The 14,628-nt window shown below is 41.5% G+C and overlaps 4 protein-coding genes across 6 annotated transcripts; 1 reads left to right on the top strand and 3 right to left on the bottom strand.

The window, feature by feature from the left end:
• Positions 1–345: 345 nt before the first annotated feature.
• Positions 346–4,387, bottom strand: LOC137713351 (putative nucleobase-ascorbate transporter 10). The gene is made up of 15 exons (XM_088686217.1): positions 4,323–4,387; positions 3,862–3,983; positions 3,646–3,743; positions 3,066–3,242; positions 2,877–2,977; positions 2,666–2,741; positions 2,508–2,567; positions 2,238–2,422; positions 2,038–2,134; positions 1,804–1,890; positions 1,670–1,728; positions 1,410–1,501; positions 1,122–1,199; positions 894–1,042; positions 346–740 (listed from the first exon to the last, which is right to left on the bottom strand). The coding sequence occupies exons 1-15, from the start codon at positions 4,385–4,387 to the stop codon at positions 522–524; spliced, it is 1,665 nt and encodes a 554-aa protein (XP_088542343.1). The 3' UTR covers positions 346–521.
• A 595-nt stretch (positions 4,388–4,982) lies between these two features.
• LOC137743053 (uncharacterized) lies at positions 4,983–8,717 on the bottom strand. 2 transcript variants are annotated; one of them, XR_015956798.1, is made up of 3 exons: positions 6,310–8,717; positions 5,454–5,597; positions 4,983–5,325 (listed from the first exon to the last, which is right to left on the bottom strand). XR_015956798.1 is itself a non-coding variant. In XM_068482973.2 (2 exons), exon 1 carries the CDS (start codon positions 8,219–8,221, stop codon positions 6,338–6,340), a length of 1,884 nt encoding a protein of 627 aa, XP_068339074.1. In that variant the 5' UTR covers positions 8,222–8,717; the 3' UTR covers positions 4,983–5,325; positions 6,310–6,337. The 2 variants fall into 2 exon arrangements, 1 of the variants encoding a protein (XP_068339074.1); XM_068482973.2 differs by lacking the exon at positions 5,454–5,597.
• Positions 8,718–9,627: 910 nt separating this feature from the next.
• Positions 9,628–13,282, bottom strand: LOC137747587 (NADH dehydrogenase [ubiquinone] iron-sulfur protein 4, mitochondrial). Of its 2 annotated transcripts, XR_011069980.2 has the most exons (6): positions 12,947–13,282; positions 12,741–12,829; positions 12,201–12,330; positions 11,764–11,793; positions 11,472–11,659; positions 9,628–11,239 (listed from the first exon to the last, which is right to left on the bottom strand). XR_011069980.2 is itself a non-coding variant. In XM_068487723.2 (5 exons), exons 1-5 carry the CDS (start codon positions 13,103–13,105, stop codon positions 11,579–11,581), a joined length of 489 nt encoding a protein of 162 aa, XP_068343824.1. In that variant the 5' UTR covers positions 13,106–13,255; the 3' UTR covers positions 9,628–11,578. The 2 variants fall into 2 exon arrangements, 1 of the variants encoding a protein (XP_068343824.1); XM_068487723.2 differs by having other exon boundaries at positions 9,628–11,659; positions 12,947–13,255.
• LOC137713386 (uncharacterized) lies at positions 10,126–11,392 on the top strand. Its single transcript, XM_068452679.2, has one exon. It carries the CDS (start codon positions 10,126–10,128, stop codon positions 11,227–11,229), a length of 1,104 nt encoding a protein of 367 aa, XP_068308780.1. The 3' UTR covers positions 11,230–11,392.
• Positions 13,283–14,628: the final 1,346 nt, after the last annotated feature.

The following is a 14,628-nucleotide window of genomic DNA, read 5'->3' as shown; positions in this document are numbered from 1 at the left end:
GACCTAACATATTATTTGGCCCCCAAATCATCAATCCTGACAATCTTTACAACTTGCAAGTTCTGCCATCTGATATCTACACCAGCTCAGCAAATATTGCGTGATCAAATTGTCAATTGTCTTGCCACAACCATGACATGAAACTGCTAACCAAAGAGAAGGATTGGAAGGAGTTCACTGGTGGCGTCTCAGTCCAATAATGCATTGTCGTAAGTATGTTTATTTTATGACAATGTATTATTGAACCGAAACACCACAATCACGGTGAACCTGTTTCATATAAGTTGCTTTTACTAACCAAAGTACACACAATTTCTATTTCCTTATTTAATGTAGAGTTTGAAATAGTACCAAAAACTGCTATATATCAAAAGTAAATAATCGAGTCCAAAATTTTGATTACAAAACTAAGCAGTCATGTCAACTACTGTTCGGCTCTATGGACGTCCTACATAGAGAATCTCTCGATATTTCAATGCATTTTGCACTTGGCTTTTATTTGAGGCAGTAGTTTTATGGACTCAAAAGGATGGGAAGAACTTGTCCAATCTACAGGGCAGTTTGTAGAACTCATCGTTCCTAACATCTGAACCATATAAACCGAACCTCTCCCACCAGTTTAAACTGCTGTCTTTTCGAGCTGCATCGTTGTCACGGGACAAAGAGCAATCTAAGATTAGGGCAACAAGTGCAGCTACCGTTGTGTGGGACATGAAGATCACATTCACCATGTCCTCTAACTGAAAGTAAATGAACCGAAAAAATTAGGAGGAAGTTAGCAGTTGGACTTGATTCACACGAAATCAAGTACAGTGACCGAATTGACAAAACTAGAACCGTGGTTACTAAAATTGAAATCGGGAAAAACACTGATTAAAAATGTATTTTCTCACCCATCTAGGCCCGCTTTGAGTATGGTCGGACCTGTACTCTCGGAAGTATTGTGGTACTGAAATTCCCATGAAGAAAGAGAAGCCTAGTACGAATTTCGTTCTGAAGCTGTTGAGGTTGCAAAATTGGAGAAAACCAAGGCCTGCAGAAGCTGCAAGTGACATTGAAATGTTAAGGCACTGGAATCTGACATTGGAAAAATCAGATGTCTAAAGAACAGAAAGACTTACCAACGTAGCCAAATAAGACACAAGAAAGAGCTGCTATGATCGGTGTTGGAATAGAAGCGAAAAGTGCTCCAAATTTTCCTGATTCAAAAGAGCACCATTAGGCAACATGAGAAACATGTAGCATACGAGAGGAACTTCCATGCAGCATGCTGTATGAAACAATTGTCTGTTTCTTCCCTTGCGTATCACGTCAGGAGGGAGATTAATACATGTTCCAAGGGAGTGTTTCTGGTGGGATACTGATGAAGAATAAAATCGTGCAGTTATGCTGTGTGATTGGCAGCATACCAAATATAGAGAAGAAAATCATGAAACCAGCTGATATTTGGACGACTCTTCGACTTCCAACTCTTGTCAATGCTAATAAACCAGCGTTTTCCCTAAGCAGAAAATCACGAGCGCTAATGAGGAGATAAATTTGGTGTGAAGTAAGAATCATAAGGGTAGGATCTTGCTGCATTTTTACACATTCGTAAAGACATAAAGTCTGAAAGGATAAATTTGATCGAATTTTTCACACGAACTAATACGAGGATTCAGCTCATTACACTGATGCAGTAGTGCCAGTTGGAGAACCAAACATCCCATTAAGTAGCACTCCTACACCCTGAAATTCAATAGTGCCTAGAATCAACGAGGGTCGAAATTCTAAACTAAAAAACAACAGCTAAAGATGTTGTACCAGCCAGCCAACGCCGCGGCCTGTGACAGAAGGAGGTACGGGCGTGGCACTTCCGTATCTTGCTGTAGCAAAAAATGTACCAGAGGACTGCAGGCATTGAAGGTAAATTATCAGTATAAACATATTTGGTAAATAATATTTGTGATAGGCTTTGAAAAGGCAGATTTCTCTACTGATTCATTGCAGTTTGCTAACTATTACATATAATTCGAGCTACAAGAGATCAATGTGAACCTCAAAGATCGAAACAAAAGAAGCAGCTATCATTGCAAAAACTTCTCCAGCATTAAAAGTGGGGCTCCCCCATTGAAATGGATACGGAATATATATCCTGCATATCATAAAAAAAAGGACAAGATGTATTGTTTTCAAAATATTCAACAAAGGAAAGGAATTACTGGTCGATAATTGCAGTTGGCATTACAAAAGCTCACCAGGGAGCTGCACCAATGAGGCCAGAACGATCAGTGCGGCAACTAATCTGAGTACTTGTTGGTGTGTTGTTATACACTCCACTTGAGGTTAGAATTTGCGCAAACAGCCATACAATTGTAACAGAGAACAGCACGGAAAATCTGTGGCAGATTTGCCTCTTTGTATGTATGAAATGAGAAAGAAACTGCAATGCGTAAGACTTGAATGAGAAAACTCCAGGAAAAAAACTTGCCTTGTGATTTCGTTTACTTGTGGTATCGAAAACTTGCCTGTGAGATGAAAACCATGATGATCAACTCTGGAAGCCCAAGTTCAACACACCTCGCCAACTAGAAGGAGAATAGAGCTTTTTTGTACCAGATGGATTAAAAATTTAAAACTAATAAACATCATATGAGCAAATAATGGAGGATCAAGAGCTTTTTACCAGAGGGAAACCGAGATTGTAGATCCCGAGTCCAGCAAAAGTTATGAATGGGACAACAGAAAGAGGGCTAAGAAACCTAAATCAGTAAGTCAAGAAACTTGGGTCACAAGAAATTCAAATTATCAAACATCTACAGTACCACTAGTTTGAGAAGTTCATGAATGACTCCAAAACCAAAAAATCGAAAACATTCCAGTTCAGAACGACTAACCTTACAACGTTTCTCCACAACCCCAGGAAACCCACAATCATCTGAAAACAGGAAGTGATGATTAGAGCGCCTTGTATGCCTCTCATTGTCTCCGAAAACCTCTGAAAAGTTCATCAAGAAGGCCAAGTCAAGAAATTGAGATAGGAAATTAATATTTCAAAAACCAAAATTATTAAGCTGAAGCCTGACCTCATGAGGATCTGTGAACGCCTTATATCTATTGGCTAGGATTATTGAAGTTGTGGGGATTATATATGTATATGAACCCACCACCACTGTAGGAAGCCTGGTACCAAACAGAGATTGCAACAATGTGTTCAACCCTGAAACAAACAGCATGGTCTGCACAACTCTGGCCTTCTCAATCTGTGGGAGGGAGGGAGGGGGGGGGGGGGGGGGGAGAGAGGGGGAGGGGGAGGAATGAATGAGTTGACGAATCTAATAAATGGGAGTATCGAGAACAGAAGTTCTCTGTGAAATCCTTTCTTTGTTAAAGAATCAATGTGACTGATATGGTCAGAAAAGAAATGATTTCTGTACACCCTTTTCCTCCTTCTGCGTACTTCTGCTATTTATGTCTCTTCATTCCGAAGGTCAGAAATAAATCGTGGTGTGCAGAGGAGAAAGGGATGTCTGGAAATCACTTTCCTGTCGGAATTGTATCAACAACAAAGAACGGATGTCCGGTCCATTGCCACTTGCCAGACTACATCGTTCACGAAAACATGACCGAGAAAAAGAAAGTGAAACTTAGTAATGAAATCCTTACATCGCCTCCGCCCATTTGAGTAGCAAACATAGTTGGGATGAAGACAGTAATACCAAGAGTCAACAGATAATGCTGGAAACCCAGCATCACAGCTTCCGCTGCAAAAACCATCAAAGTTTGAAGATTCAAAACTTGAAGAACTTGGCTAATAATTATTCCGAAACCCAAGTAATCAAGATTGTAATTATAGTAATAAGCGAGGATTAGTATACTAACGCCACGGCGGAGGGCTGTTGACACAATACTGAACACCGGGTAGCTGCTCTTTCACCGGGTGAGGCTGCAACTCCTCTGCCTCCTTGTTGCCACCACCATTACTGTTGTTGTTGTTCCTACCGTTGCCATTATTGGTATTGTTACCGCCATCACGGCCACCATTATTATTGTTACCACGGTTGCCGTTACCACCACCGTTATTGGTATTGTTACCGCCACCACAGCCACCACCATTATTGTTGTTATTGTTACAACCGCCACCATTATTGGTATTGTTACCGCCACCACGGCGACCACCATTATTGTTGTTATTATTACCACCGCCGCCATTACCACCACCACCATTATTGTTATTGTTGTTGCCAACGCCACGGCAACCACCATTATTATTGTTGGTGCTGTTGTTACCTCCACCATGGGCGCCACCATTATCATTGTTGTTGTTTCCCCCACCACTGTTGCTGTTATTAGTACCACCACCGCCATTACTGTTGTTATTGTTACCGCCGCCCCCGTTTTGGGCCATGTTTTTTGCTAGTAGAGGGGGTTAACGGAGGAGGGTGGAGAACCAAAGAGAGGCTAGAGTGCTAGGAAGTAGGAAGAGAGATAAGTGGCACACCCTTTTATTGCGCGGGAATATAACCAGTAAGTCGACCGTTACAAATTTTAATTAACCAATAATATTTGTTAATTTCAAATCTTATGTGGTAATTAGTATTTGGTCGAACAAAAATTCAGATTTTGTTCATAAAGTACATGGTCTTAAACTTGATGATTTCAAAACTGAAAAACGATTTTGTTTTAGTGGAAAAATTGAATAAAATTTGCTTCAATGTTTGGACAGGTCATTTTATTAAGACGATTCTAAGTAACTATAAGATACTTTCATTGAATGAATTAGGAAATGATTTCCGCTCACACTTGCTCTCTTTTTCAACCTCAATTAGAGTGTGCAAGAGGGCATTTGATGTGCGGAAATCACTTCCGTACTAATTCCGGACCTCAGTTTCCTAAAAAACCGAAAATAAATCCTGATTTACGATGATTAAAGCGGAAATCATAGAATGATTGTGTATTTAAAAATGATCGGATACACAAGAATCAGAGGGAGGAGAGAGAGCTTAGAAAACATGGAGATTTTAATGAAAGTCTTACACCAACACATTTTGATAACAGAACATCACCATCTTTTCATATATGAAATTCAAATGCCGAGATCACGATTAGTTCCACGATCAATAATCAAGTAAAAGTACCCGGATAATGATTAGATCAATCAACAAACCGAAATATGAATGTTTTCCGGTGCATTTACAAGTCATCAACTAAACCACTGCATCAGCGTGACAAGTTCCGGTTCAGATCTGTTTCGCCCGCTCTGTGTTGGATAATTCTTGCTCGTCTCCCAGCCAACTTCAGTGAACTTGCATTCAAACATGTTCCACTCGGACCTGCAGAGCAATCCTGAAAAAGAAAATTTATTCATGGTTTACCATCTTTTCTCTCTTCACATAATCTCCCTGTACCTTTCATTTGTTGGAAACGCCGTTATTCTCGACAGGAACAAGAATATGAATCCTTTTTACGCTAACTTTATTGATATATTGCTTGATCCTTGTAAGCTATATATGGTTGTCGATGTTCCAATACTTCATTCGATAGACATTGTTCCGACAAGTATATTATTCCAAATTCCTTCAATCCGACAAGAAATATTTGTACCCTTATTCTTAAAGCTGCAATTCTAAACGAAACAATGTTGCCTTTGGGTAAAGTATGTTCGTGAAGAGGAAATGGTACGCATGAAATATTGTCTGCTAAACTCCTCGTGGAAATGATGAATCAAACTATTTTACATTCCACAGCTTCGGTGGGTTGTCAATAATTTCAACCTTTTAAATCCTAGTTTAAGGTTCGTAAATTCCTCTAATCATCAATATCTGCTTGCGTGCAGCTCAACTTATATTTCTGACTTCCAGTATTAATTGAAGGGAAATTTGAATCAAGAAACGAAATAACAATAAAACCATCAACCGTGTCCAGCAGCGCCTATACTTCCCTTCTGGTAACCTACAAGAATACCGGCTGACCCTGATATTACCCCGCATGTTCTCCTCAAGTCAAATCTTCTAATGACATTTGTAATTCTCCTACTAAGTTTTTAACTTTTGATCATTGCTATGCATCAAATCCTTCGCTCGGACTATCAATCGCTATTGTTCCTAATCTTATCAGACACGAAAACTACCTTTTCCCACAACATTGTAACTTCGAAATACTCTAGTTCATGATACATTATGATTCTCAGCATACCAAAACCTTTTGTTGTTCAAATCTTGCATTCCCTATATCTAAACTCAGTTAAACAGGCAATGATAAAATAGCAAACATCCATAGCACACAATAAAACAAAGGCATTGCTTAAACACAGAGTGAATTTTGACTCACCAGAAACAGCATCACTCCCCTCCAAGCTCTAAACTCCGCCTCCATTGCCGTCAGCAACCTCCCCTTTCTTAACCCAAACCTTAAACCCAGATCCTCTCTGTCTCTGCAAATCAAAGCGGCCATCTCTCTTACCATAGCCCCTAATTTCACCATTACCGCGGCCATCAGCTCCAGTCCACCTCCTCAGCTGATCATCCCCCTTTCCGGCCTCACCATCCACCGATAAACCCCCAAATTTGGGCACCATCTCCGTCACCGGACCCACATTCACGCTCTTTGCCCTAATTTCAGTTTCAATTTCTATTCCTACTCCCTTTTCTTCCTTTCCAGTCGCCCGATCGCTTTCCTTCTCGGCACTTGCTGTATGCGCATCCACTCCATCTTCCTTCTCAGTCACCTCCTCCTTCTCTTCCCTAGCATTCTTCTTCCACTTCCTGTTACCCTTCTGCTTCTTCTTCTTCTTCCTTTTCTTCTTCTCCTCTGGTTTCTCGCTTTTCTTCCCCCTCAGCTCAGTGACCTCGAGCTCCGAAACCCCCCGATTAACCGGCCGAAACTGCCCCCGATCACTCCGATTCCACGGCTTGATATCGGTTTCGGTTCTCTGAACGACGTCGCTTTGCTTCGGCTGTTCTTCCTCGCTTCCAGTCCCCTCCAGCTCAGCAGCCTCACGCTCCGAGCCACCACGATTAACCGGCCGAAACTGTGCCCGACGACCCCCGTTCCTCGGCTTGTTATCGATTTTGGTTCTCTGAACAAGGGCGTTTTGCTTCAGCTCTTCTTGCTCGCTTCTTTTCCCCTCCAGCGAGGGTGCCCGATCGCCCCGATTAACAGGCCGATACTGTCCCCATTCACTTCGATTCCTCGGCTTGTTATCGATTTTGGTTCCCTGAACGACGCCATTTTGCTTCAGCTCGTCTTGCTCGCTTCTTTTCCCCTCCAGCGAGGGTACCCGATCACCCCGATTAACAAGCTGAAGCTGTCCCCGATCACTTGGGTTCCTCGGCTTGTTAGCGGTTTCCGTTCTCTGAACAAGAGCATTTTGCTTGAGCTCTTCTTTCTCGCTTCTTTTCCCCTCCAGCGAGGGTGCCCGACCACCCCTATTAACCGGCCGAAACTGTCCCCTATCACTCCCATTCCTGGACTTGTTATCGGTTTGGGTTCTTTGGACTACGGCATTTTGCTTCGCCTCTTCTTCCACGCTTCTTTTCCCCTCCAACAAGGGCGCCCGGCCACTTCGATTCACCGTCCGAAACTGTGTCCCATTTCTCGGATTATTATCGGTTCCGGTTCTCCAAACGACGCCGTTTTCCTTCGGCTCTCCTTCCTCGCTTCTTTTTCCCTCCAGCTCAGCACCCTCACATTCCGAAACACTCCGATTAACCGGCCGAACCTGTGCCCGATTACTGCCATTCTTCGGCTTGTCATCCGCTTCGGTTCTCTTAACGATGGCGTTATCCTTCGGCTCTTCTTCCTCGCTTTTTTTCCCCTCCAGCACAGTACCCTCGCGCCCCGAAACGATCCGATTAACCGGCCGACACTGTCCCCGATTACGACCATACCTAGGCTTGGAACCGGTTTCGGGTTTCCAAACGACGGCCTTTTGTTTCTTCTGCTTCGCCTCCTCTTGTCGGAGCTTCCGCTGCTGGAGCTCTTCTTCTCGCCGTTCTTTCTTCTCTTGTCGTCGTTTTTCCTCCTCTTCTCGGAGCTTCCGCTGCCGGAGCTCTTCTTCTCGCTGTTCCTTCTCCTCTTGTCGTCGTTTTTTCTCCTCTTCCTGTCGTTTCTTCTCCTCTTGCCGTCCTTCTTCCTCCTTCTGTTTTCGTTCCTGGTCTCGGAGCCAGCGCTCCTTGAGGTCGTTGATGGTGACGTAGTTGGCGGGCAAAGATTGGGGCCTCTTGAATTTGGTGACCTCCATTTTTGAATACTCCGAAATGGGGCGATTTTTCGCTCCACAGTTCACTAAAGAAATGATTCAAATGAATGAGCCAATCCCAAAGACAAAGACAAAAGTCTATTTCATCATTATTTCATCGTTTCAAGAAAAATAATGGCAATTTCCAATCTTTTTTTTTTTTTTTTTTTTTTTTTTTTTGTTTTTGAGGGAACTAATCCTTTTTTCTTATTTGCTCTCTCGGCATTTGCAATTTTAGTAAATTGTCATTTATACCCTCACATCTCCGTCAAATTGAAGGTTATTTTTGTCCATTTTCGTCGTGAAACTAACATAACGTGTGACAACTTCAGTCCTTATCGTCAAATATGACTTTTAAGGACAAAAATTAGGTAGAATGTTTATCCGCACTAGTTGTGATTGACGAGTTCTCAATGCATATCTGTCGTAACCAAAACCATTTGTTTGTTAAGTTTACCATTTAAGGTTCATTGCGAAATTTTAATTATTACCAAAATCATCAATTTGTTCAATGTATGTGGATTACTAATAAATTTCTAAACTTTTTTAATCTATAAATGTGATATTGAATGAACTATTTGAATCATAAAATATAAACAATAAAGATACGTTAATCAAAATCGAAAATAAATAAAAGGAGGCAGTCCTTACTTCTAAGTATTGTGTTGACGCTCAAAACTTGAAGGTTAACAAATTAAAATATGAAACCTTTGGTAGGCTTGAAATATGAGTTGAAATGAAATGAACACAAAGATATATAGTAGTTTGCTTGTAAACACAACTACGTCCACTGTAGGCTATTTATTTATTTGTGATACATCCGAATTGGCTTGGGGGCCCTCCCCAGATCGAAGGGTCCAACCCGCCTCTCTTACATAAAAGCAACTCCAGCGTATCAAGGCCCCTTAAGGCAACTTCCTATTGAATAGCCTCCAGTGAACAGTAACTGCCTTTAATGAACAGTAATTACCTTTTGCATCTCCACTTAGGGGTGGGCATAAAAACCGCCAAACCGTAAAACCACATCGAACTATATGGAAAAAAAAGAAGAAAAGAACCGTGTTGACCGGAAAAGTCAACTTTGAGTCAAAAATCAAACCGAACCGTTCAAATCGGTTCCGACGGTTTTGAATGAACAAGAATTGGCCGGAACTGAACCGTTTTATTAATAATTAATTAATTATATATATATACACACACACACATATGTCATGGTATAATAAGTTGAAAAATAAGTTTCATCAAGTTGCAAAGCAATGGATCCCATCCCATTTACATCTCACTCACCTCACCCTCACCTTACTCACGAGGGCTCATTCCCCCATTTCACACAATGGACCCCCTCTTCCTTGTCGACACTCTCCATTGATTTCTTCATTAATAGAGAAACGTCCTCACCTTAAAGATGGTTTTTCGCCAAAATAATTTATAATAATTTCTGATTGCATAATGTACAATGAACAAATGTGATTAAAGGGTCTGGCGAGATCCTCCTAACCCTAGATTACCCGGTATCCACATATTTTAAATATTTGTTTGCAATTACAAAATTAAAATATAAAGATTAAAATAATCGGAGTACCAGGGCACCGAAGAATTTTTGCCTACATGGACATATTTTCTGTGAGCGCTCACAAGCACGTACCCACCGTACAATTCCAAGTGTCAATCTCTTCTTACTCTTCCCTTCATGTTGCCCTTCTCTGATTGGTCCAAGTCTCACTCTTAAGAACTCCAATCCCTCTCTAAAAACCCCCCACCAACCTCCTCCTCTCAAATCCCTTCCTCCTTCCTCTACATTTCTCCCAGCGCTCTCTCTTTTGCCTCCCTACCGCCGTCACCACCACCGTCATTACCGAACAGCTTGTAGGCCGGCGTTAGCAAAGAGAACCGCCTACCGCCATAACATGATCAAGACGTTGAACCCCTACACCGACACGGAAAAAACCGCTGAGATTATGTCCAGGTACAGGCCCATAGCGCCGAAACCTGAGATAACAGCAAACCCAGCAGGCGATAATCCGTCCATGTCTCAGAAAATCAGGGACTCTCCTTCCCTTAGAAACCTCTGGCCGCAGTTGCAGGCCAGACCCACCAGGACTCGAAAGCGAGGTCGAACCGCTCTCTCTCCCACCACCTTTAAGAGGCAGAGGAGTCATCACATGCTAAGATTCTCCACTCCTTGTCATGTGCAATCTCCGGTGAAAAATCTGAGATTGGACGGTTTTACTCGTGCGCTTTCGAAGCTTCCGATTCCGACTAGCCTCGACACCGACAACACCGCCGCTTTGATGACTCTGCCTTTTCTGCCATATATCCCTCCGTCGTCGGTCCCCATTGCCACAAACCCAGCAGTGGTTCCGGCAGAACTCGAATTGATCAAACCCTGCGGAGGAGGGGAGGAGAATTTGATTGATTTGAACACCGTGGCTGCTGAAATCCCAGAAGAAAAAGATCTGCTCAAGCAACTACAGGGGAATTCCCCTGCAACTCCACCAACAAATACCAATGTCATAGAGCCGCATCCAATTCGACCGGTGGTTTCCAGCATAAGTGTCGGACGCATCAGCGCAGACCCGAGCCTAACTCCGGCAGCGCAAGCTCCTAAGAAAGCAGAGGACGTTGAAGAGGAGATGGAGTCTGAAGCCCTGCCGGTAATCTTATCAGACTCGCGCAACAAAGTGAGGATGGCAAACGCTGCCTACAAGGAGATGGTGGGACAGCCAGAGTGTCCATGGCTTGACGCCATGGTGGCCGGAAATGGGCGGTTTGGAGGCAAGAGGATCAGCGGGGAGGTCAGTCTGCAGCTTTCTGATTCAGGGTTGTCCGTTTCTTCAAACGGGTTTTCGTGCTGGGTGAGGATTGAGTGGGGGAACGAGATAAACAAGCACACGGTCAATACATTCTGCGACGTGACGAAGCTGTCCTGTGAGTCCAGGGACTACCTCTTTGAATGGAGGTTCCACACCCACAGCAGGGAGGGTTGTCAGTCCTCCAGTTCAAGTGCTTGAAAAATTTGCACTGTAATTATGAGAAGTAGTGTAGCTAGCTCACTAGGGGAAACAATGCACCTTAAGTGTCTACTATATATCTGTTCTACGTATGCATATAGCAAGAAGTATATGTAAAGTTTGGCCAGCTTTTCTAAGAGAGAAAAAAACTTGTTAATCTCAACTTAATTTCCAATCCAGCAATCACACACAAGTACTAACACACAAGAATAAGTACTGATAGCATTGAACGAGAGAGTTACCTACACCCGCGACTTGACGCCATTATTTGCGCTATTGGTCTGAAGTACCGCGCACAGTGGCATTAGCAGGTGTAGGTAGGGACATTCTGGGGGAGGAAATAACGTTCTCAGATGTTTGCAGCATCAGCTGCAGTCTTCTCGCTCTTATCAGGGCCCTTCCACCTGAAGTTGTCTGCATATGCCTTAGCCTACAAATGGTCATAAGATTTAGATGATACTTGAAGTGTTCTGAGATCCAATTGGAGAAACTAGTTATTTCATCTTCAAATAAGTTGGTAGGAGAATTTCAAACCTTCAAAAGTGGTGTGTGACGCTTCCTGACCTGCAAATACGGTTCATTGTGTCAAGAACGTTGCATAATTTTGGTCAATTTCCACACAAGCTATTCAATTCCATAAAAAAAAAATTGCGGAACATTACGATCATTTCATGCCTAGGATTGGACTGGATAACTCATAAAATTCAAGGTCCGTTACCAGGTGGAGGTAAATGAGTTTTTATTTTGAGGTGATATAAGGGATTATACAAGGAAACTGATCCATCCCTCACAATCTAACATTGGGGATTGGATGGAATAGGTTTCGCAATGAGTAACCCATCTTCTACTTTCAAGTTGGACAAAAAAAGTTCATTTTTTCCTTTAACATAACATATCTAAAACGGCAGAAAATCTAAAACACTTTGAAGTACTATCATCACGGAAAGATCAAAACTTAAAGATGCACAGACCGTATAATCCCAGCCATGTTTCTCAGCAAATGCCTTTGCCGCTTCTTCACTCTCAAAAGTCAGTCCTGCCTCACCAACATTAGCGTACGGATCACCTGTAGATGTCCAGCCCATCAATGGGTTTTCCCACCTGCAAAAATTTCAATGAAAATTGCTATCACTAGTGTCAAGATTTCCGAGAGACGAAACCCCCCGGGCAACTACAAATCTACAGCAATATTATCCGCAACTTGCATATTCCCTCTTCACCGCCATGGCAGGTGTGGGGTTTTATCGCAAAAGCTATCGGTGCAGTTAGTTTTCATATTGTGTTTCATTTCGTCAATTTTCCAATTGGGAATGTTTACATTCTTCAACAATTAGCATCCAATAATGGAATTCCAGATCAACCAATACTGCTCATAAAATTTCAAAGAAGCACAAAACAGCTGAGCTAACTATACCATAGATACACAATTAATTATGTAAAATCGATGAAATTAACTATACACATCATATAATTATGCATGCAAAACATGATTAAGACATCAATATACGTACTTTTGCGTCGAAAGAAAATTAATCTTCCATTTCCCGACTTTCCCAGAACCTTGTTGGGTCGCAGTTCGAGCAGGCGAATAGATTATAACCTAATCACACCCAAATCCAGGAGTAAATTTCTCCAAATTTTGAAAAATAAAACAAATTTTCAAATTAAAAAGAATATTATTATATTTTTAAAAACGACGAGTAATTGAAGAGCTGACCCTTCGTCGGAGATGCTGTTCGGGGATTCCGGATATCATGCCTATGTCGGGGACTTTGACCTCCACCAGTGCCTCCGCTGACTGCGACGACGCCCATCGCGGCCGCGAAAGCACGTGCGCTCGGGCGATGTTGAAGCCGTGTCGTAGAGGTCGCGCCATTTTTTCTAGGAGCGAAAAACTTCGAGGTTCTTCTCAGGCGAAAGAGCAACAATGGGTTCCGTGACGAAGCCAAATCGCGTGACTACGAATGCTTGATGGAATTACAACCAGAAGGTTCTTAGCGTTGGACTTTTTGCGCCATAATTATGCCACGTACTCACTGTGGGAACTCTCCCATTTTTCATTTTTGCTTTTCTTTTTATTTGATCATTTATTTATTTGCCAAACGCAAGGTTGGTCTAACAGCAATCCCACCAGTTCGACAAGGAAAGCCCAGCCCAATTAATTGACACGTATTCTTTTACCTGACTCGAGTTAATTTTCACATTAAATGTTTCAATTTTGTAAAAAATTAATTAAGGTTAACTGAAGGGACACCGTGCCAATTGATTATGTATATGGCGAGCATACACTATAATTTATAATGGTGAGCAAAAATACTCCCTTTGTGTTTGTGCAATTTTATCCGTTTTACCATTGACAATAGGCAATTGTCACTTAATAATACAGTCTAGTGGTATTCCTAGTAAATGAGAGGTTTTATGTTCGATTATGGCTAAGGGCGAATTTAAACCATATTATTGTTTGTCCATTGTAAGGTTATGTTCATTCATTTCTTTAATGTAGATAATATTATTTGTTCAAAATAAATAAAATAGGTAATTAAATTCACAAATATATGTATTTTTACTTTTATAATGCACAATTAAGTTATTTGATCAATAGTGGACATTTTAGATTTTTAGTGTAGGAGTGAAGAAGATGGTTTGGATTTTTCATATTTTTTTTTTCCAAATTTTAATTCTATTTTAGTTATTTTTTATTTAAAATTTTGAAAAAAAATTATCCAGTGGCTATTGCATTTGCATTTGCCACAGGGCCTACGACAACAGATGTTGTCGGTTCCACTCACTCTTACCGTGCGACAATTCACGCGTTAGATACCAAAAAACAAAAAAACAAAAAAAGAATGTGGCTGATCTCATGCCAAATCAGCAGACGCACACACGAGCAATTCTTGCATGAAACCGGATCTCCTTCGGATTCAAAGAAATTGAGTCCAATGATCAAATAATTTGGATCATTGAAATTCGATTTAACGGTTACAAACTAAAATCTTTTCTAAAATTATAATAATTGTAGCCGTTAGATTAAATTTTAATGATCCAGATAATTTAATTCTTGAACTTAATTCTTTTGAATCCGAAGAAGATCTGGTTCCTTAAAAAAATTACGCATGCTTTCGACCGGGCTTTGTGTGGCCCACCACTTGCCCTCCAATATTAGGCTGCCAAAGGCGTTTTGGTCAATTGAATGGCCCTTGCCCTTGCTCAAAAGCATCGGGTGGAATTGAGTTCTAACTCCCACAAATAGATTTTTGGGGCTATTCATTAGCGTATCATTTGATAATCAAAAATACATTATCGTCTCATGAGGTATTACCAGAACTACATGAGAAAGGGGATAAGTCAATCATTGATGTGTAATAGTACCACCTATATTTATAAAAAAACAAAAATTAT

The sequence above is a fragment of the Pyrus communis genome, chromosome 15 (assembly GCF_041283825.1).
Source record: "Pyrus communis isolate YQ-2024b chromosome 15, ASM4128382v1, whole genome shotgun sequence".
NCBI lineage: Eukaryota > Viridiplantae > Streptophyta > Magnoliopsida > Rosales > Rosaceae > Pyrus > Pyrus communis.
This window is presented reverse-complemented; position numbering and strand designations above follow the sequence as displayed.